The sequence below is a fragment of the Papilio machaon genome, chromosome 9 (genome assembly GCF_912999745.1).
Source record: "Papilio machaon chromosome 9, ilPapMach1.1, whole genome shotgun sequence".
NCBI lineage: Eukaryota > Metazoa > Arthropoda > Insecta > Lepidoptera > Papilionidae > Papilio > Papilio machaon.
The window spans coordinates 7,535,567-7,559,065 of record NC_059994.1 but is presented as its reverse complement, the minus strand read 5'-3'; the positions used below and the strand labels follow the sequence as shown (position 1 = coordinate 7,559,065).

General features: G+C 33.1%; 3 protein-coding genes across 3 annotated transcripts; 2 read left to right on the top strand and 1 right to left on the bottom strand.

Moving 5' to 3' along the window:
- Positions 1–12: 12 nt before the first annotated feature.
- LOC106712939 (eukaryotic translation initiation factor 4E type 2) lies at positions 13–3,313 on the top strand. Its single transcript, XM_014505619.2, has 4 exons — positions 13–483; positions 1,421–1,585; positions 2,128–2,250; positions 2,981–3,313. The coding sequence occupies exons 1-4, from the start codon at positions 244–246 to the stop codon at positions 3,158–3,160; spliced, it is 708 nt and encodes a 235-aa protein (XP_014361105.1). The 5' UTR covers positions 13–243; the 3' UTR covers positions 3,161–3,313.
- A 2,851-nt stretch (positions 3,314–6,164) lies between these two features.
- On the bottom strand, positions 6,165–10,299 carry LOC106712937 (activin receptor type-2A). The gene is made up of 5 exons (XM_014505618.2): positions 9,952–10,299; positions 8,585–9,486; positions 8,099–8,466; positions 7,391–7,541; positions 6,165–7,138 (listed from the first exon to the last, which is right to left on the bottom strand). The coding sequence occupies exons 1-5, from the start codon at positions 9,992–9,994 to the stop codon at positions 6,944–6,946; spliced, it is 1,659 nt and encodes a 552-aa protein (XP_014361104.2). The 5' UTR covers positions 9,995–10,299; the 3' UTR covers positions 6,165–6,943.
- A 4,132-nt stretch (positions 10,300–14,431) lies between these two features.
- LOC106712918 (dihydroceramide fatty acyl 2-hydroxylase FAH2) lies at positions 14,432–22,999 on the top strand. The gene is made up of 6 exons (XM_014505595.2): positions 14,432–15,020; positions 17,540–17,762; positions 18,302–18,477; positions 20,315–20,441; positions 22,436–22,555; positions 22,881–22,999. Exons 1-6 carry the CDS (start codon positions 14,727–14,729, stop codon positions 22,964–22,966), a joined length of 1,026 nt encoding a protein of 341 aa, XP_014361081.2. The 5' UTR covers positions 14,432–14,726; the 3' UTR covers positions 22,967–22,999.
- Positions 23,000–23,499: the final 500 nt, after the last annotated feature.

The window sequence follows — 23,499 nt, the reverse complement described above, 5'->3', positions numbered from 1 at the left end:
AGTTCTAATTTTGATGACGGAAAGAAAAAGGTTATACTTATACATAGAAAAAGAGGGAATAGGCTGATTATGAGTTACTTATTATTGCTATAAAATTAAATGATATTAAGGCGACCTAATAATATCAGTTAATGTAGTTATAAAATTGTAAATAACAATTTTTGAATAGACTAATACTATATAGATAGCAACGTGTCCTAGGGTTAGACCATTAGGGAATCATGTTAGTGCATTTAGCATAACATGAGTGAACGTAAAATGTGCAAGTTCTATAACTTAAACGTACCTGATCGACGGTCTGGTTCCGGTGACGGAGGCGCGCTGAATCATACAGGTAATGAAGATGATGATCGTAATGAGGACGAAGGTATCCAGCCATACGTACCTCCTCATGAACACAAGTTGGAGTACAGTTATTGGATGTGGTTCTCCCAACGGCCGCCAACTCGTGATCTATCCACAACCACTACGGGCTACGGCCAGGTAAATCTTATTTTCACCATTGTTTTGATGTTAATTGTTTATTTATTTATTTATGTATCACCAGTGTAACATTTGACAATTATGAATGGAAACATTAGAAATATATTTGACAGTTTAGGATTTATTAAAATAGAAATAATTATAGCAACAGCTATTATTGATATTTATAAAACTGAACAAGATAAGACAACATAGTTATCGTTTTATGAAAATTATTTTACTGTAATGAATTTGATATTGTTGTCTTTTATAAAATTATATTTTATATACAAGTGCTATGTAAAATTATATTGTAAATTAATAAAATTCTGGAACAACTAGAGTCCTACTAATATCAACATTGATGCAGTCAGGATTATTGTTTGTGTGGGTAGTCTTAAACAAAGTAAACAGTTTAATATAACACATTTGAAATATAATTTTTCGATTCACAACAAATTATAATAATTTGGGTAAAATGAGATATATAATAATTCTTATAAACTTCACTTTAAAATTTGTTTGATTTTGATACATAGAAGTGTGATAATTTTTAAGAGGTACTGCACTTGATTTTATGCCATCTTTTTATAATTAGTGCTTGGATCATATATACCCGAGGGTATGGACGAGTTAATCACAGCATGCGCCCCATCCGTGTCTATTTCAAACTTCTAAAGTTATATGAGGTTCACATCTAATAAGCATTTTTGATCGCTGACAATATACACAACACATACTAAGTTTAACCAGTTTTAATATGTCAATATAGTAAATATCTGGCAGCTAATGTGAAAATGCACCCGAGCTTAAGTATGAACAAGCACATATGATGTTTTGAGAGATTTTCAAACACCTCAGTAAACCATATTGACATATTCTTATAAGATTCATACCCCAAGCTTGTTAAAAGGCTTAAAGTTTTCTTAACATTGTCACAATGTATGTGGTTTTGTAGGCGTTACGTATGGTGGGTCGCATGGGCAGCGTAGAGCAGTGGTGGGGGTTGTACTCGCACCTGTCGCGCCCCGACGAGCTGCCGCCTCTCTCCAACCTGCACCTCTTCAAACTAGGCATCAAGCCTATGTGGGAAGACCCTGCCAATGTTAATGGTGGGAAATGGGTAAAGATTAAGTTTACTATCAGCGTAATATTGAGGTTACAATAAGTTATTATTATTTATTTTTCTGATGATTTATTTAATCTAAAAATGTATACATTGTCCTAATTTAATATCTAAAAATTGTTAACAAGCAAATTTTATTTTACTATATGTATTATACAATTCTTAATGCAATGCAATAACAACTCAAAAGCAACGTCTCTCAAATTTTTTGGCTTTGGAATCCTTCTGAGAGTCACAGTATTTCACAGAACTCTAGGATAATCAAACACAGATTTTTTTTTAGTATATAGTATACTATAATGTATTACTAAGTTTTATATTATTAGTTTCCTCTGAACCCTTATAGTATACCATTAGCATTATCAATACACCCCAGAAAGACTTCACCCGGGCTTCACAGCACACTTTGGTTTACCTCACAGTGCTCGAATGCAGTACATAATTGTGTAGCAAGGTTGTGAAAGTCCATAATGTGGATTAGAATTGCTATTTTTGGAGTCACCAAGATGTTTTAAAAATACAAGAACTGTGTGTTACAGGTTGTGAGATTGCGCAAGTCCCAGACGGGGCGCGCGTGGGAGGAACTCTGCATGGCGATGCTGGGTGAACAGTTCATGGTGGGTCCGGAGCTATGCGGCATCGTGCTCTCCGTACGCTTCCAGGTTTGTCATTTTATGTAGTAAAGACATTATGTTGATTTCTACAGCTGGTAAAGTTTTTTATGAAAGCGAATAAGAGGGGATGCCAGTATTATACCAACAGAGGAACACTGAAGAATGTATGGATGGATTGTGATAGTGGATTTTAAAAGTGACTATATTAAGATATGATAGCTGATAGAGATTTACGGAAGAAAAATACTGTGTCTATCCTCTGGATAGAAAAAGGCAGGGTGATAAAGACCCTGCCCTTTGTTAATGCACAATGTTGTTACCATGTTAAGATAATTTATCTCATGTATGTTGTATTTGTGCTTACACTAATTTAAATCAATTTTATGAAGAAGAAAGAAATAAAAAAAGAAAAAAAACAAGGGACACCCGGATGGAACGAAGTTCCTTTCAATTAATTAGTGAAGGAACCAATGTTTATTCTATGAATAAAAAACTTAAGTCTTTACAAGAAGTACATTTTATTTCTATGAATTTTCGTTATATATTGTCACGTCGTTGCCATGGTGAAGTAGCGCTCATTCGTCGTTAACATACTTACTATAGCAAAAAGTGTCGTGACAACTTTTCGTAAGAATTTTTTCCGTCTAGCCCCCTTTCACAACGCGAGATAAGGAACTTCGTTCCAAAAAAATTGTTTGGAAGAAATAAAATATTTTTCCAAAATGTTTTCCATCGTTATGGTCAATGGTTTCTAAATAGACTATGTTGTTTTTCCCAGGAAGACCATTTGGCTGTGTGGCACAGAACGGCAACAGATTTAGCCGCAGCAGCCCGGGTCCGGGATGCTATGAAACGGATCCTGCAGCTGCCGAGTACAGTGAACCTCGAGTACAAAGTACATAAGGACTGCCTGCGAGCCACCAACAGGCACGAGGAGGAGATGAACCATCGCTCCTAGCAACATACTACCTCCTTACTCCCACCATAAACTATTTTTCTCTCTCACTTTGTTTTAATATATCAATAGATGGAAGTATTTCGGTTCTAATTGAATTGATAATCTTGTATTTGTTATATTTATTAAATGCGAATTTTTGTATAGTTTATATATTTGGACATAATAACAGTTAATTAAAAATAGTTAATTTAAATAAGATATAATATAATCTGTATATTTGCATTTATTTGTCCTATTTGCAAAATATGACATTGACATTTATATTGAGGTTATGTTTGTAATTTTTTTTTCAGTCGTATATTTTATGAATAATGGACTATTTATAATTTATTTTAAAATGCTATTAAAAATTATTAATTGTCTTTTAATTTCAAGTACAATTAAAAATATGATTTTTTTTTCGCGCCGAAACGCACAAATTAAATTGTATTTCAAAGAGCAGTGTTGCTATAATTTTCTTTAAAATTGATACCAAAGGCAAAAATGTTGGCTTCATGTCTTAAATGTCTAATTATAAATATTGCATATTAAAATGAGGTGAGAGAGAAAAATTCCCAAAAGTCGTAAATGTTTCTCACAAAGTCTAAAAGATGTAAAAGATTGTACATATATGAATATAGGCGAGACGTCTCCTAATTGACGGATGCTTTTGTGAGAATGGATTTGTTGCCAAAATCAAGTTTTTAAAAAAAAAAACTGTATTAACCAGGTCATTGACAACGGACATGGTTGCCGGATTATTAAACAAAATCGAAATTTTCATACTTTAAATGTGTTTTTTTCCCCCCCTCCAAATATATTTCAACAAAATGTGTTCAAAGCGAATGCATTTAGCCACAGAACCTTAAATATTAAATCACACAACAATTAATAGAAAAGATATAATAAAACAATTACATTCTTCTAGAAAATATATTTTATTACATTAAATTTTAACAGACATTTATCTTTCTTAATGAAAATAGAAAATAAATCAAATATGTCAGCTCCAGCTGTAGAAGAATCTCCACGGAACATAACTAACTTTTCTATTCACTACATAAACTAGGATTTTTACTAATTATACTTCGATTAATTTTATACTAAGTTGTGAACACACTAGTGTTATACATAGATAACAAATATCTAGACTGAAATACCAATTCAGTTAAACATAAGAATTATAAATATTAATAACTCTTATGTAGAAAATGACAAAAAAACTTCATAATACAAGCCTAACAACAAACACCCTCAAGTATAACAAAAATTGACAATAACGTCTCAAAGAAAATTTGGGCGGATTTCATGAATTATTATCAATAAATTTTCCTAATCGCGTATTTTAAATTGAAAATTATTAAATTTAAACAATAATTGATTAGACCATATATAAACATATGTACAAACATAGCAGTATTAAAGATCGTATTCAACAAAATGTGCTGCAATGTGTTCACAACCTAACATTGACATTCAGACAAAAATACCTAAAACTTATCTGTATTTACATTTGGCAACATTGCTTAGTCTATGGTTGGTGATATGCTCGCGGCATCGGGCAACACTGGCAGCCCTTGATATTTTTTTTCCATAACACGAATATGCTTTGTCAATCACAATCATTTCCAATGATAATTATATTACGATTCAGAAATTTTCACGTCTAATAGTGCATTCTTTAAACATTTTAGACATAACCTATATCTAAAGAAAATCATATATTTAAATATCAGAAACTAGCTTTTACCCGCGACTCCGTCCGCGGAATAAAAAATAGAAAACGGGGTAAAAATTATCCTATGTCCGTTTCCTGGTTCTAAGCTACTTGCCCACCAATTTTCAGTCAAATCGATTCAGCCGTTCTTGAGTTATAAATAGTGTAACTAACACGACTTTCTTTTATATATATCAGAAATAAGTTTCATATATGATTTTCTTTAAAGATAAACTAGTTTTCTAAACGACAATATTAAAAAAGATCACAAAACTCCGCTATGCAACAACACTTTCCAATTTTAAAACTACATTTTTTTTTTCATTTATTTATAACCTATATTAGTGACTTACGTCTCTTAAACTACGTCAATTGCTTTTGTTTCATAATAAGCACTTGGTTAGTGAAAAAAAAACAATCAATACATAAAAATGAATAATGGCAATATTTATAATCATAGATTTATAACCTACAGATATTAATTCAGGAGTACTTTGTTTAAATTTCCTCAGTGTTGTCATAATATAAAATGACATTTTAAAATTGACATCCGATTAGACGTCAATCTTTTATTAAAAACTCTATCTATAAGTTACATATCTATGGTTCTGAAATTGGCAATATTAATATTCATTATGACGATGTATGAAAGAACTCAGTGGATCAGTTGCACTAAATGTAAAGATGAATATTAAACAGAGATCCTGGTGACCAACTTCTTATTTGCAGAAATGAACAAATAACTGTAAATCTTTGATTTATTTTGAGATTTAATATATTAATTAAATGCCATATTCACTGCAAATTTTTCCAAATATGATTTTTAACATTCATTTGGTTTACTTGGGAAAGATTTCTTTGTTAATTACAAATGTTTTCGCAATTAAAAATTAACATGCCATAAATCCTACTCAGCCATAAGGCTATTAGTACATACATCAAAAAATCACTTAAAATAATATAAAATTATACTAGAAAAATATGATTTGTTAGTTATCTTAATAAATAAATATAAAGCTATTTACGGCCAGTAATTGTTAAATTCTAATAATAATTAGGCCTAGACAAAAATGATGATTTAACACTTTCAATGCCACTATATTTTTCTCGCACTAAAAATAATACAGGACGAGTATCTGGCATAAAATGTTATATTTAATTTAATAAGATGCCAATATTGCTTACAAAATTATTGAAGACTAGACTATGTAAAAAAGAATAATTCACTTTTATTAAATGCATTTAAATTTTGAGCTATACGACGAAAAAAAAAACTGTCGCATATTAAAAAAGTATCAGTAAGAAGAAAATAATTTTAGCTGCGAAATATAAGCCAGTGGTTACACAAAAACCCTTAAAAGCCTTTAAAGTACGGCCGTTTTTTACCGAGAGGGTTCCTTTTCGATACATCCGTGTAATAAAATATTGCTGTTTTAGTTATTTCAAGGAGATTGAGAGAAAAGAATGCAATAGGCCTTAAACTTTACTATAGTAGGCAAGATCGTGCTTTAATCAAAGCCAAGAACCATAGAATAATAAAAACAATTATTTTAAACAATAATCTCTCGATACCACAATGTGGCATATAATGTTTGATGGAAAAGTCAAAAAAGGGTCGTTAGAATGTTAAATAATCGATACAATATTTTGAATCGATGTCTCGTCACAATATGATCATCACTATTTACGTCATAATGACAGCTGTCAAAACATTTCATTATCTATGCTAAAAAGTTTAGCAAATTGTTACGTTTTTGTAGCCACAATAACTGATACAGTAATTCAAAACTTTCATGTTCCCTTATAATTATTACACTTTGAATACTGAATGGCTGAAAGATAATTTAAAAATGATCCCTATAATATGACAGTCATTAAAAATACGATCATAAATGACAAAAATGGGCACATTTTTTAACATTTTCAAATAAAACTTTTGTTAATCAATCGTATTTCATTAATTGAACCTATAAAAACAAATAATGGAACATTAAAAAGTTCATTATAGTTCACAAATACCACAAATATTAATAAAATGTTCAAAGTACTGACCCTTAAAACTCAATCAAGGGCAGATCTTGTACCGGTCAGCAGACTTGTTGCTCTGCGAGCTCGTGGATGAGCAGTGGAGTGGTGTCGTGTGTGAAAGGTGGAAGAGCTGGGGCAGTGGCTGACGCTGGTCTCTGAGCTGCCACTCGTTCGAGCACGCAGGACGCGGACAGTCGAGCTTCTGCATCATGATCCCAGCATTCCTCCATCGTATCACAAAGCACAAATAGTCCCTGTAAGACGAGTTAATTTATAAAGAAATAATCATTGCTTGGATTTCAAATTGTAGGTACTTCACATAATGGCTGTGCGACTAAGCTCATCTGTTCTGATTTTTAAGCAATGATACACAACTTCTATATTATGTATTGGCCAAGAATATAGTGAGGAGTTCTGTTTAAATATGTAATAAAATGCTCGTTTTATACGAGGATTTTCTATGTGGTTATACCAACCATTTGAATCTCATAGAATACCATACTCACTGGATGCTCTCGCCATCGAGGTGGGATATGTGGTCTAAGTTTTCTTTGTACAACAGCCTCCTGCATCTCCTCCAGACCCGGATGGGACCCAACTTCCTCTTCAAGGGGTAACCTGTACTGAGCTGTTGGTTCCACACCACCTTCATCACATCTAGTCAAAAATTGAATTTTAGTTACTACTCAGAATTATTTAATGGTCACCCTTAGTGTGGATTTGTGGAAGATTAAACATAATTAAGAAAGTATTTTACATATTGGTCAATAAACTGCAAGTATTTTTATGTGTTGTTTTGGGACAGTACAATTACGCAAATAATGAAATGTAATTTAATTCCTATGAAATATCACAACATAAGCAGAATATCAATACACTAGCTGTCGCCCTCGACTCCGTCCGAGCGGAATTTAAAAAAAACATAACAAGTAGTCTATGTGTTCATCCAGATTATGATCTACATCTATGCCCAATTTCATCGAGATCTGTTTAGCCGTTCTGGAGATACTTTTAAACAAACATCCATCCATACATTCACATTTATAATATTAGTAAGATTATAAAGCCTGAATGCACCTCAATATTATGTTGTGATAGATCAGCATTTAAAAAATGCTGCACTGAAAAGTTTTGAATTACAAAATGTATTTTTATTACGTCTAAGTTAGAACAAACTATTTAAGTATTTATATAATTTTTAAAACATATCTTACCTCGATGCAATTTCCCATAACACAAGTGCACAGGCATACATATCAATTCTCAGGAAAGCATCCTTAGTGAAATTTATTGCTCCGTCCAATACTTCAGGCGCCATATATCTCCGCGTTCCAACTTGGCCGTGGGCATCACCACAGCCTCTACCAGCGACAAATATCAATGCAAGACCAAAGTCGGCAATACAAGCACTCATATCAGATTTTAAAAGCACATTCTTTGATTTAAAGTCCCGATGAGCGACTGCTGGCTTTCCACCTCCTTCTTCATGAAGATGTGCTAAGCCTCGAGCGACGCAGGCTGCTATACGCCAAGCTTCAGCCCAGGTTAGGGTATGTGCTTTCAAGTAGTCACATAGAGAACCCTAAAAATGACACAATAATATTACTGAAAAATTATTTTATATTTAAATGCAATAAAATCATCTTATTCTCGATGTATCGAGGTTCAAATATATTACCGGTTTTAAAAATAATCTTTACCTTCTCATGATATGCACTTATAAGCCAATATTCAGCCTGCAGATTGTCGCCTTTTTTGTCAACTCCGATATAGTGTAAAATATCAGGATGATCCATTCTCGGAAGACGATATATCTCCTGTTCAGCCAACCATGACTGTTTATCTTGCAACGGAAAAACTTTCACTGCAACATCTTTTGGACCTAACTTTGCTCTCCAAACTGCACCAAATCGACCGCGCGCTCGCACCTCACATAATGTAACTTGACTTAGCAATCCACCAGTCTCATGATCCATACCCGCACCCGCTGATGGTGGCCTAGATAGCGAAGCTTCACCGTTTGCCAATTCAGCAAAAGAGCTACCTTTGCGTTTCCTATACAATAGGTAACATCCTACTAAAACCCCAAACAGTATAAATAGAGGAGTCAATGTGTATGCAATGACAGCTTTCGTATCATCATCAGGGGTTGGTAATGGTGAGGCTGGTACTCTTTCCGGTGGTAACTCAGTCTGTGCTGACATACCTGCCTCTAACCCAGGGAATGTTGCATTCTCATTGCACATGTCACCTTCGCAGCAGCAATGTAATAGTGGCAGTTTGACATTGTGTAATCTGCAACTCGATGCTCTGTCGTTACAAGCTACCGTATCAAGAAAACATCCTTTAACTTTAACCGTTGCTTTGTTGGTTTCATTGTTAAAATGCCAAAGAGTAAAGCAGTGGTTACTTTTGTCTGATTCTATAGCTTGACATTCATCCCTTTTCACTTCAGGAGGTGGACAGTTAGGGTTTTTTGTTTCATCACATACTGAGGAGTCATTAAAAAATTCACAGTACTTAGTTTCTACACCACCACCTTTTGGTCTGGGTGGTAGGTTTTCTTCCATAGGAGGTGCTCCTAGCACTGTTCCCTGTATACCTTAAATTGAAAATATTTCCTATTATTAAGTAATAAATGGCAAAAAAAACAATGTTATCTTATTATTACTAACCCACTATCAGTATGGTCGTGGATACTAAGAGAATTTAGTTAACAAGTTTAAGCCTATATATTAGAAAATTCAAATAAGATGTTTAAAGCCTAAGATCAATTTACTAAATAAGATGAATAATAAATTTGTTTGAAAAACATTCTTTCATTCTTAATTTATGTTTATTAACGATAGATGTTTATTCTGAACACTTTAAAGATGCACTACTTGGTTAAATATCTTAAACACTTAGCAAACAAAACAATATGAAGTCTGGAATGTTACAAGAATATAACAAAATTTATGAACTGAATGAGGTCTTCTGGTCATTATAAATGAACGCATTGTAAGCCATGATCCAAGACTCGGAGAATAGGCGTTCTTTAAAAGTATAAATTGTCAATCTTACTCACCAAGTACAAGCAAAGTAAAATTAAGCGCAGACTTGGCAACCATGGTGAAGAGCTCGATTCACAAGATCAGACGCGGCCGCCCGATCCGTCGCGACACAACTATGTTATTTTTAAACACATCAAAGCTCTATTTAGGAAATCTCAAACATAGGTACATGTCAAGTAACACAAACAACGCATATCGCTATTCGCACTGAAGCAGGCAGAATCGCATCAAACGAAACTTTTTAATACTTTAACAACAACCAATTGAATTAACTGATCAGTTTAATTAGATTAATTGCTGTGATTTAATTTGTAATTTCCGTATTGTTATAATCAAACAAGCTATCATCCATCACAAGCTATACATTTTTGACATTACTAGTGATGTGACAGAAGTGTAGTCGTAGTGCGATGCGTCAACTCGATTTATACTAACTCGAGATTAGATCGAGTTGACTAGGGTTGTATTTATTTTTAACTCGAGTTTGGCGTGATGTCACATCATAATGTATCGTCCATTTTCTCTCTATTTAGAACTCTATTTTTTATTTGATTTAATGTATGATAGTTCTCATAATTTAATTCTAATTTGTATAATTTAAACTCTATAACTACATAATTCAAACTCATTGCTGTTTCTTAAGCAAAAAGGGGTTATTGTGAGAAAATCGTAAAATACAGAGATATGCCATCGCCGGATTTTTTGCAGCACTTTTTGAAATCTACAATTTTATCATAATATATCCTGTTCATAATATTATAGTATAGACTATTTTTTAAATTAACATTGTTAACCGACTTTTTTAAATACCAATCGTATTACGAAACTACAAGAGTGTCAGTGATACATAATATAACCGATACTGTAATATGCAATTTTATTTAAATTACTAGTTCTTTAGTTAATTAATTAATGCCAAAGTAAAATATTAGATAGCGTTATAGACTAAAATTTTGTATCAAGTCGATTGGCAGTAGGATTCCTTTGTTTAAATTACCATCACTCCAACGTTATGCTCTTTAGGAGTTGACGGCGAACAGAGAAGGGCGAGACTTACCTCGATAACTCATATAGAAATTATTTTGTAGTAGTCATTGTCTTGATTATAAAATGTATTAAAATCCAATTTGATTAAGTATTGAATGCATATTTTTATTGTTATCGTAATTATGTCGTTAGAGATAATATTAACTTTTTATTGTAGTACGTAAATAAAACTGCTATAAAACTCTGCTACTCATGTATCCCAAACCTTAATTAGTTTACGGAATTCTGTGGCATAAACGAATAGTCGACTAGATTTTTTCCTTTCTGTATCAGTTTGTACAGAAGACAGAATAAAAAAAAAACTGACTGATTATAAATTATCGAAATTTACAGGCACTCGTCGTTGACATATTTTTACCGTAGAAATACCTATATCTTAACAAGAAGTAACAGTTATAAAACTATGACGGTTTAAGACGTGGGAACTAGTTGCAGTTCAGTGCATATGGTGGCTTCGGATTTGTATATCGATCGGAGGTCGCCACCCTTGACCTCCGATGGACATGGACATGGACAATACGACTACATTCAAATATTTATAAGTGACGGCGCCAAAAGAAATAGGGAAACTTAAATGTGTTGTTAAATGATGTGATGAATAAAAAAGTATCCTTCCTATCAAATCCACTTACTTTACTAATCCTTTCTGCGTTAAAAATGGTCGAACGTCATCTGCTAGGCCAGACTTCACCACTAGACCAGGTTACGTTTAGTGGGTTTAGCTTTTTCTTTAAGCATTTGTTTGTCGCAATAACTGCTTTCTACTCTTATGTTTCCCATTCAAAGTTTGCTAAAATATTTATCATCGCTAAAATAATTAGACTTGTCTTACGAGGTTATGAAATCGACAACCATTATTCCCATAGTCGTATCGGTAAGTGGACTGATAGCGAAGAGCTTCGACCAACATTTTAAGAAGGTCTCGCTAAACAGTTGGACTAAGGGCTCGATACATAAGGAAGCTATTTTAGAAACTGAATGCATAGTGAGGAGTCCTTTCTCTGTAGCCCTGAGCACTGGTTGCTTGAGTCATGGGATTCCGCAACCGATGGTGCACTACTTTTTTTTAAAATAATATATTTTGTTTTTTTTTTTATAATGTACTAGCTTTTACCCGCGACTCCGTTCGCGCGGAATAAAATGCACACAAAATAAAAAAGGTCCTATGTCCGTCTCCTAGTTTTAAGCTACCTCCCCATCAATTTTCAGCTAAATCAGTTCGACCGATCTTGAGTTATAAATAGTGTAACTAACACGACTTTCTTTTATATATATAGAACTAGCTTCTACCCGCGACCCCGTCCGCGCGGATAAAAAAAAATAGAAAACTGGGTAAAAATTATCCTATGTCCGTTTCCTGGTTCTAAGCTACCTGCCCACCAATTTTCAGTCAAATCGATTCAGCCGTTCTTGAGTTATAAATGGTGTAACTAACACGACTTTCTTTTATATATATAGACATAGTATAAAACAAAGTCGCTTTCGCTGTATGTCCGTATGTATGCTTAGATCTTTAAAACTACGCAACGGATTTTGACGCGGTTTTTTTTAATAGATAGAGTGATTCTTAAGGAAGGTTTGTATGTATAATAAATGCATAATATAGTAGAGAAACACTGATAAATTTAAAGTTTTCTAATGTGATGTCGTAAATAAGCACGTTTTTTTGCGCTTATATTGCAAACGCTGGCTGAACCCTACGAGATGGACCAAAATAATGTACTACAGTATTGTTCACCTTAAAAAGTTCAACAAAAAAGTCCGCGATGGTATATGTCTATCTCTTAGGGATAACCCAGCATAACCATTTTTATTCTTTTACGAAGTGATTTTAAACAATACAGCATTAATCCTTATCCATTTAAGTACCTTAAATAAATTGTGCATTTATTCTGTAGTAGGTATATTTTGCATTGCACCCGTGCGAAGCCGGGGCGGGTCGCTAGTATATATATATAGAATAGATAGATAGATACTAGCTTTTATCCGTGACTCCGTCCACGCGGAATAAGAAAATGCACACAAGATAAAAAAGTTCCTATGTCCGTCTCCTAGTTCTAAGCTACCTCCCCATCAATTTTCAGCTAAATCAGTTCGATCGATCTTGAGTTATAAATAGTGTAACTAACACGACTTTCTTTTATATGTATAGATAGATTAAAAATACAGTATAGAAAATAAGATAATAAATGAATATGAAGAATAAATAATAACATTAATAAAATATTTTACTCAACTAAATAAAAAAAAATTATTCACGTCAACATTGAATAAGAATACATTATAGTCTTAATAAAAAAAATAACATAAATATTTAATTTCGTCATGTTTTCTTTTTATATTTTATTCGTGTCGTTTTTATATTTAAAAATGCATTTAATTTTTTTTTTGCACAGCAAATGAGTAAATTTTAAATGTAGTTGTTTTTGTGCGGACTCTTTTGTTTCTTCTCACTTGAGAAAATCATATCATTATCCTTGACTTAATAATAATATGAAAAAAGATACAAAAGAAAAAAAAAGATAAAAAATCTAGTAAAAATTTTCCGAATCGTTTCAGTAGTTTCGGAGACTTTACAATGCGACACTCTACCGAGAACCATAATGCGACTGGGAATATATTTTTTGAATTAACAGCACATTATTACGACGAAATATGAACGTTTTATGAAATGCTTCTTAGATTTTCAAAAATATCAAATTTTCACTTTAATTGGAAAGCGAGCTCTTTGCATTGTAAAAAAAAAACGCAGGATACAAAGTTTTATAAAGTAACAATAAAAACTTTAACAATGCTGAATTATCTGGTGTCTGGTGATTAACTGATAAAGCAGGTAATAAAAACTGCGTGTGTGAAACTCAACTTCCGCCATCGAAATGTCTCCCACATTCTTAATTACCTAAAATTAAACATCGTTAATCGTGAAAATAATTCGTTTATTTAACTAAACAACTTAAAGAAAGAGTAAATACATAATTATAGACATTTTCGTAAGGTATCCTGCCGTTTGGAAAGACAGGGTTATGTGAGATTCCTAGACACTTAAATCCCCTCGGTGGCTAACCTCAAGTGTGACTTCGAGGCTTCCGGGATCTCCAATGGAACGCATCGGGAGTACATCGACGAGACCTATGGACAATTATTTCGACAATGTACAATGACAATACTAATTTTAGTGCTAAGATCAGAACTCCATGGGAAACATACTTAGCCGAACCAAAACATTCTAATGTTCTTATATACATAGCACTTGGTATTTCGATTCTGTCTTGGTTCATATAATGATTAGTCATTCAATAATCTATTCGGAAATACCATCCATACATTTTTAAACGTAATATCTTACACTAATGATTACAATAATCAAATTAATAACATATCACGATAACGCGCAACCTTCAGAAAATAAGAAGATTCATTTGAACAGTCGCATTTATACGTTCGATGAAGTTGTAAGGAGTTTTATTAGTTTTTAAAGTTGTCTTTAACAATATATTCATTAGGAATCCGGTTACCCCTACTTACGATTTTTATTATTAAATTTACATTTATATGCAATCTGAAACATATTTAACCCATTAAGAATATTGCAACCGACAGTAACGGAGCCAAAAAGATAACTCGACGTAATACAATTAATTTTGATTCGAGAACCAATGGTAATATTTTCCCATCTGCCATATCTCACGGGACTGTTGATAAGGTAGTTTTAACGTGCGCGCGAAACTCGACGGTCGTTGTTATGGGTTCCGACGACTTTCCTGTCGCGTTTGGCGGGAGTTGTTACGACTTAAGTCGGTTCCTGAAGGACCATCCGGGAGGTGTGAATACTTTAGAGAGGTATAAGGGCAAGTCGATTACACAAGCTATGAAGATGTTTGGACATAGTAATAGTGCGTATCACATGCTTGGTGATTTTAAAGTAGGAGAAGAGCAGGGTGTTCTAACAGGCGATGTTAGTAGCAATGGAAGGATCATAACGAAGGAGGAAGCGAATCGAGATGAAAAGGAAATTGCACATTTGGAGGAATTAGAGGTAATTATATAACGTACTTATACATAAAAATCTCTTGAAGGGTTAAGCCTAGGAGGAGAAGATGGATTGCGTGAAAATGACAAGATCAAGAAGGGGGTAACAATGAAGATGACGGCAGACAGATTTATTTGGAGGACGGAAACCGAACCTATGTAATTGGGATAAGGTCAGGGAGATGATGATAACATAAAAATCTCTTATAATTCTAATTATCTCTAATAAAAGAAGTGACATTACTTGTTTTCTTATGCGGTCTCATGAAAAATTTCCAAAAAAAAAATTACGTCAAATTAAGAAGTCAAAAGCAAAATATTTTATGTCCAAAGCACTTCTATAACTACAAAATCAATTATTCACTAGTGATTAGATAATTTTAAAATAGGCTTTGATGGAAGAAGACTAAAAAATGATGGAAGAAAGAGAAATGTCTTGGTTTTTTTTTCATGTAAAAACAATAATTATAAAAAATTATACTATAAAAGAAAGTTGATTAACAAATCCCAGAATAATATTAAATGGATTTTATCTATATATTTATAACTCAAGATCGGTTGAACTGATTTAGCTAAAAATTGATGGGGGAGGTAGCTTAGAACTAGGAGACGGACATAGGAACTTTTTATCTTGTGTGTATTTTTTTTAATTCCGCGCGGACGGAGTCGCGGGTAAAAGCTAGTTTGAAATAAATAATAGATTAGAAGGTATTGCGAATTAAAAACTGTACTACTCGTAATATCTTTTTATGGAATGTTAGCTTAATCTATTTATTCTAAAAGGTTAACATTCACATAAAAATTGATAACATAGTTTTAGTCACGTAGACTGAAAACACACCTGTGAGTTCAAGTGTCCAAAAATACGATATTTTTTTTATCTATTGCTTGAAATCGATAACAATTCGTAACAATTTCTGTCGCGTCGTTTGACTCATTGTATTTACAGATTAACTGGTATTTTGTATAATAAATAAATAATTTAATAACATTTATTAAATAAACTCAATACTTGTATTAGAATACAGGTCGCCATATTTGGAATGGTGGGATTTGAACCGGTGTCCCGCGACTCAACATCGATAGAGCGTACTCCTAACCATTTGGCTATGGTCGCGTTATTTAAAAATTAAAAATAGTTTAAATACTTAATAACTTCCTGGGAATCAATTCTAACAACACTCACTTGCTTTTTTCTTCATATATTTATGTATTATTTCGGATAGTCGCTTAGTGGAACAGAGGTTTAACTATTATTATTCCTGCAGTTAGCTAGTATCTGGGCAGTTGAATACGTTTACAACGTGATACTATTAGGTTGTAAACAAGCAATGGCATGCAAGATATGTTTGTACATACATAGAACTGTGAATTTTCGTTTCCAACAACCTTGACAATGCCTAACTGATAATTCGACTGTAAGTATTCGAGACTCGTGTAAATAGTGTTAAATAATACCAAATAATTAGTTACATTTTTAATTAACATTTTACACTAACTAGGAAAACGTAACGTTCATTTTTATGAACATGAACATTGAACATAATCATTGATTTCCTTCGTGTTTTTTATTTATTATTATTAGCGTATTCGATCCGATAACGCAGTACATTTTCGGAATACATTTAATAAGTGAGGATTTTGAATATAGCTCTCAACTTTTAGTGTAAAGGTTGATGTGCTGTGAAGTGTAGGTAAGCTACAGTCAAATCACCTTAAACTTCACAATTCGCAGGCAATAATATTTGATACCAGTTTCGTCATCCGCAGCACATTTACAGAACGTAACCGCCGCATATGAGGAGATTTGACTGCATTTACAATATGTCATCGTCATCAGCTATACGTCTCTACCGAAGAGCTCCGAGCCTACCCTAAGTTAGGAGGGTGACTAGGCCATAGCCAACCACGCTGGCCAAGTGCGAGTTGGTTGACTTCACACATATCTTTGAATTTCTTCGCAGATATAATATGTCAGGCTCTAATCTCTTTACAATATAAGGTATTAGATTAGGCGGTGTTAAAGAAGTAAAAAAGTAAGGTCATGTTCTGCCTATAAGCCACATGACCACGAGCGGCGTAGGACATGGAACTATCTACTGAAAGATTTTGGTTACTTCAAAGTATTTTTTGTACAGCGGGCCTAGCACGAATATTTATGATAATTGCCATCGTATCGTGATCGATAAAATTTGTATTAAAATTAATTTTTATCGGCCGTAATTTACACCAAAAATATCATACAAATTTTGACATAATTGACGATGAAGATAAGAAGGCGCTTCTCGCAAATATACGACTAGGCTCACAGCTGAGTAGGGAAGAGGGTGGTGTGTGGGTTCTTGCTGCAAAAGTTTTTGCAGCGCGGTTTCCGTTAGGTTTTTCTTCGATTGATGTCAGTCACAGATTAGATTTTAGTTCTAAGGATATTTGTTCACAGGTAACCAGAGAATGGTTGTAATATAGCAATTACTAACAGTAGTGCTTATCGAATCAATGTATATTAATAATATTTTTTACTTCCAGAGCAGACTGGACTGGTCTAAGCCGATCTTCTGTCAATTAAGAGCGATCGCGTCCGATTATGACAAATGGGTACACAGTGCTGTCTTCAGGGATTGCAGATTGTTTGCCAACCCAATTATGGAAAGTATGACGTACACACAATGGTATTTGGTACCCACGTTTTGGATACCCATAATCATATATTTGATGGTGACAGTGTACGCTGAAAATGTTAATTGCGGAGGTAAGTTTAAAATGTGAAATTTGTCCATTGCTTACTATATTAAGGATGTGGTTTGAAACAAGGATTGCAACCTAATCAGTTCCTCTTTATTTTTATTTTATCTTTAATTTATGTAATTCTAATTGTTGCAAATTTAACTCTATATTAAATACCCAACAATGAAAGAAAGGCACAGAAATTGCAATTGGTGGTTTAAACACCAATTATTATAAAAAAACATACGTAAATCTATATATATAAAAGAAAGTCGTGTTAGTTACACTATTTATAAGTCAAGAACGGCTGAAACGATTTGACTGAAAATTGGTGGGCAGGTAGCTTAGAACCAGGAAAAGGACATAGGATAATTTTTACCCCGTTTTCTATTTTTTATTCCGCGCGGACGGAGTCGCGGGTAAAAGCTAGTGTATACTTAAAACAAAAACACATTTGATACAATGTTTTTACTTCTGATTTTTATTAACAACGAACTGTCTTGAGTTTCGAATGTTGTGAAAATTTACTAGAATTTATTCTAAATGTCCGTCAACTTCTTACAGATTCCTGTGGCTCTGACAGTCTTACGTCTCTACAATACATACAACATTTATTAAGCGGAGTCTTGTTGTGGACAATTCTCGAGTACTCACTACACAGATGGGTCTTTCATTTCAACCCAGGATCGAATCTTTTTTTGATAAAGATACATTTCCTTATTCATGGAATTCATCATAAGGTACGTTTTCATCAGATAAAATGCTGAACAACTGTCTTTTGTGTGGTAGTAGCGTGCGTCACATCATGCGTTGTCATTCGTGCAACGATTTGCTGCTGCAGTCTCTACCAGTGTTATTAAAATCGTAGTGGCACAGAACATACTATGAGACTCTTGTAAAGTCAATTTAAACATCTGTTTGTTTTTAAATTCTGTTCCCAATTTATTATAATTAAATTATGAGGAAAATATTTCTGTATCTTTAGTTTGTACGAAAAAAATGTAATGTGCAATAATCATCACAATTGAAAAACAACTGATACTTTGGTCTAATTAGTTTTATTATATTATGTTTTATGTATAATTCAAAAACAAAACTAATTAGACATTGGTTCCTTTGATACAGGGAAACCTGGTAAAGAAGCCAAGTTTATAATAAAACAGTTGTGTAAAATGTACAATAAAGATTTATTATATAATACTAGCTGTCGCCCGTGACTCCGTCCGCGCGCAGTTAAAAAAAAATGAAAAATAGATGTTGGCCGATTCTCAGACCTACTGAATATGCTCACAAAATTTCATGAGAATCGGTCAAGCCGTTTCGGAGGAGTACGGTGACGAAAACTGTGTCACGAGAATTTTATATATTAGATTAAAAAAAATTGTGAAATTAACCACGAGATAAGATAAAAAAATAACTTTTAATAGATCACATATAAGGTATACATACGCAGACAATCAAGTAGATTATTATTGATGAAAAATATTGCGCAGTCACGCATCAATCTAGGAATGTGTTCATTTAATTTAGAACAATTTGTTTAAAAACGTTTACAATGCCGTGCCAATAGTTGATCGGATGCGTGTTCCAAACCATTAATTTTATTGTTTTGATATCTTACAATGACACGAATAAAAAGTGTTGAAGGTAGATGCCACACGGTGATACACCTGCTGCTAATGATTTCGCGGCCCAGACAGTACAGTAAGACCTACCATATTATGTTGCGTACAGTACACACGGCAATGTAAATCGTTGAAAATTATATTTATAATTGCATAAAAGCAACATTGAATCGTCGAAGCGAGGCATCTTTTCGGTCAGTACAGGCATAGTGACTACAAGTGAACTGCTCCGCCATCTTGAAAATTGCAGCGACTTTGTTGACAAACAAGTTTTAAGGTAGTTAAATCTCGAGGAGGCGACCGAAGGTTTTTAAAAAGAATAATTGAGACTGTTTACAGCTCGATACTTTATTACAGACTAACTTAATTCTATTACATTGATCTTAAAGCTACGGTCCTTATCTCTACAACGGATGCACGACGCCCAGCTCTAGTCTAAATAACTGATAGCTGTGTCAGCGTCGCCCGCCCGTGGGGTTCGGTGATTAACATGAAGTCAGCGTTATGGAGTCTGGGACTGGCTGCATAACTAGCTACTGTCTTTGGCGATGTCAGATAGAAATGTCGGCGACGCGCGCTGTGTACGAAAGTCTATGACATTGTATTGCGTTAGTCGCTTAACAACTAAAATCGCCGTATTTCGAAGATTTGCCTTTCCTCGTGTACGAAGAGTCTTAGCCACACGAAAAATGCTGTAATACACCGCAACGCAGAATTCAAATAATGGCTGCTTATTTATAACAATTCAAAGTTTGATACTGAAAATACTGAATCGTATTGTCGTGTCATACGTCACTAAGACTATTTAGTAAGCCGTTTTATTTTTTTATTGTAAAAAAAAGCGCGGCTGCGATGCCGCACCGCCTTTGTGGCATCTCCCTTCTGTTCTACATTCTTATTATTTCCTTAGTGTTTAAATACCAATTGTAATTTTCTAATATCATTTTTTCAGGTGCCATTCGATGGTCTCAGACAGGTGTTTCCGCCTATTCCTGCTGCATTACTCGCCACCCTCATATACTACATGCTCTACCCGTTTGTGTCGTACCCTATTATCAAATTGATCGGAGGTTTAATAGGTAAGAATATAAAATTTATCAAACTATATATTTTTGTAAAATCTAATGATATCTAGATTATTATTAGATGTATTAATTTAATTATTAGATGGAAAATAACCAGTGAATTAAATCCCTTTATGAAAGATTTTTTTTAAATAAATCGGACTACAGTTGTGCATTGTATAAATGGCCAGTGTTTATATAAATTTGTTTTCTTTTTTGGCTTTGATCGTAAAAGGTTTAGTATAGCAAATGTTGTATTGATACGTAATCTATTACAACTAACATCTTATCTCCAAAAGCTATCGATTTGTGTAAGCCATGTGCATGTCAAAACTTTGATAAAAAATGTTTTCGTCATTTCGTTGAAATGATTGTAAAATACTGTTACTATATAATAGTGTTACTACTTAATTTGTTACTAGTGATGCAAAAAAAAGTAATCGAAACAAAAAAATTAGCGCTCTACTTTTTTTAATTCTGGTACCTTTTTTATAAAAAAAAAGATGTCTATCGTAATAGTGAATTATGCTGTTAGCTGTACCCACAGGTGGGCACAGTTAATCGAAAAGTTAACTTCGTTAATCGTTAATTCGTTAATTAAAAAATTAACTTCGTTAATCGTTAATTCGTTAATTAAAAAATTAACTTCGTTAATCGTTAATTCGTTAATTAAAAAATTAACTTCGTTAATCGTTAAAGCGTTAAATTTTCGAAAATTTAAGTTATTTAATTTAATTAAAGTTAATCGTTAACAGTTAACCATACCAAAATTATACATACTAATTTCACACTTATTGTGGCGACACTTGTTTAAAATAGTAATTTGACTATACATTCTATAATACATTAGTATTAGAGACAAGTATGAATGCATTATAGTATATTTCATTACGAGTGCGGAAAGCCTGTCATTGCAAAGAGTTCCGACAAATGTCTATCCGAGCCGAGGCGCAGCCGAAGGTGAGGGTTGACAGTTGGAACAAGTTGTAAGGACAGTTCCGCACGTGTACTAAACAACTATTTTTAATATAGTTGCGAAAAACGAAACAATTTAATAGAATAATAAAAACACAATAAACTCAACTAACTAAAATGTTTGAAAAATGGCGCCAACCGTAAAAGAATAAAAACAGAGATTTTTTTTTTGTTTTCTTCACCCATTCTGGGAAGGCAAAGGGAACTATGCCCAAACGGCCAAGTCTTCAGTAGATTATTTTTATTAATATGAAATGAAAATTAAATTTAATGAGATTAAATAAAATGAAACCTAACCTAATTCATTGAATCAAATCATTAAATCTGATATTGTAACAAATTAGGAGCTTCTTTTTGGAAAAATTTGCATGAATCATAAAAACTTCAATGATATTTTTTTTTTGTAAAAACTTCGCGGTTGTTTTTTTCTTTTTAATAAACATTATTTTGACGGTTGGGAAAGAGAACGCCCGAGTTTGGAAAAGCTTAAGAAAAAGCACGAGTAAAAAAGTGTTTTAATACAGTTGCTCAAAAAGTGGCGTATTGCAGGGACAAAGAGCGTTCGGAATGTGGGCTATTACATACTCTTGCTTTTATATTCTCGTAATGAAATATACTATTTCGAACCTTCTTTTTCTGTTGGTCACGTCTTTCCCGGACGCTGATGCATCACACTTGCACGCGAACTTCACATATATCAATTATCAATTCGTTCGTTCACCAATTCGAGTCGCCGACAGTCGCCCAACATAGCTGAACTTACGAGCGTGGCGTGGCGCGTAATTTAAACAAAATGACAGCACGTCTCCAAGTTTCTAATTTAACGATTAACGGACTTTTATTAACGGAAGTTGAGTTTAACGGAAGTTAACAAAAGCGTTAACACTTTTTGAAGTTAACTTAAAAGTTAATCCGTTAAGCAAAAAGGTTAACTTCGTTAATTAACGATTAACGGATTAACGAGTTAATGCCCAGCTCTGGCTGTACCACTGTTAAACTTCTTTGCCTTAGTAGTTCTTCTTTTGTATCCACAGGTTACCTTATCTACGATATGATCCATTACTACGTTCACCACGGCTCACCGAAAGACGGGACCTATCTCTATGCTATGAAGCGATATCATTCCAACCACCATTTCGTTAATCATGATAAAGGCAAGTATCAATTTTGTATTATTTTTGCTCGTACATCTATATCCAGTTGTCAGCAACATAATATGGTGGTGCAAAATCTATATGCTTTTTAAATAACAATGTGCAAGGACTCCGCCATATTGTGACGTCATAATAATAAAATCGAAAAAAGTAGATATAACCCTGATTGAAAAAAGTGTTTATAAATATTGTTTTTTTTTTTAATACGAATTTCCGAGATCAAAAAATAATACTTACGCTGATAATTTTGTTAAAAATTTGTAAGTTTTCACTTATTTTTTGTGATTTGTAAATTAATATGATTGTTTTTTATTTATTTTTTCAGCGTACGGCATCAGTTCGAAAATCTGGGATCACGTTTTTAAGACATTCGTACAAGTTAAGAAATTAAGTTTTAGTTTACGTTGGTGAATTTATTAATTTTTTTAACACATTAGATATAATAATTTATTGTGATTAGGTTTTTAATTAAGAAGATTTTAATTTGTTTGTACAATCTATCAATACTAGTATTGTATTATCTGTGGTATAATGTACATATAATATTTTTTGTAGTTTTACTATAAGTGTGTTAATTGAGTGGAAAATAAAATAAATGTTTTATGTGCCTTAAAATATTAATTTCTCTATATCTATTTATGTCGCATTTCCTTCTTTAAAATACTCTACTGTTATCATTGTTTTTTTGGTCATTTTTATGACAATAGTTAAAAACTATGCGTCATTAGGTATTATATCAGAAATTTAACAACAAAAGACGATAGTTACTTCTTGCGCACTACATAACAATGTTATCGTAGGCGTTAAACACTTTATAACAAATGTAATTAATAGAGTTCTAAGAATTGTACAGGGTAAACTTATCTTTATTTTTATGTCGGGTCGACAGGTGAAATACCACGACAACACAAGACACGTGAAGTGGAAGCAATTCAGCGTACAGT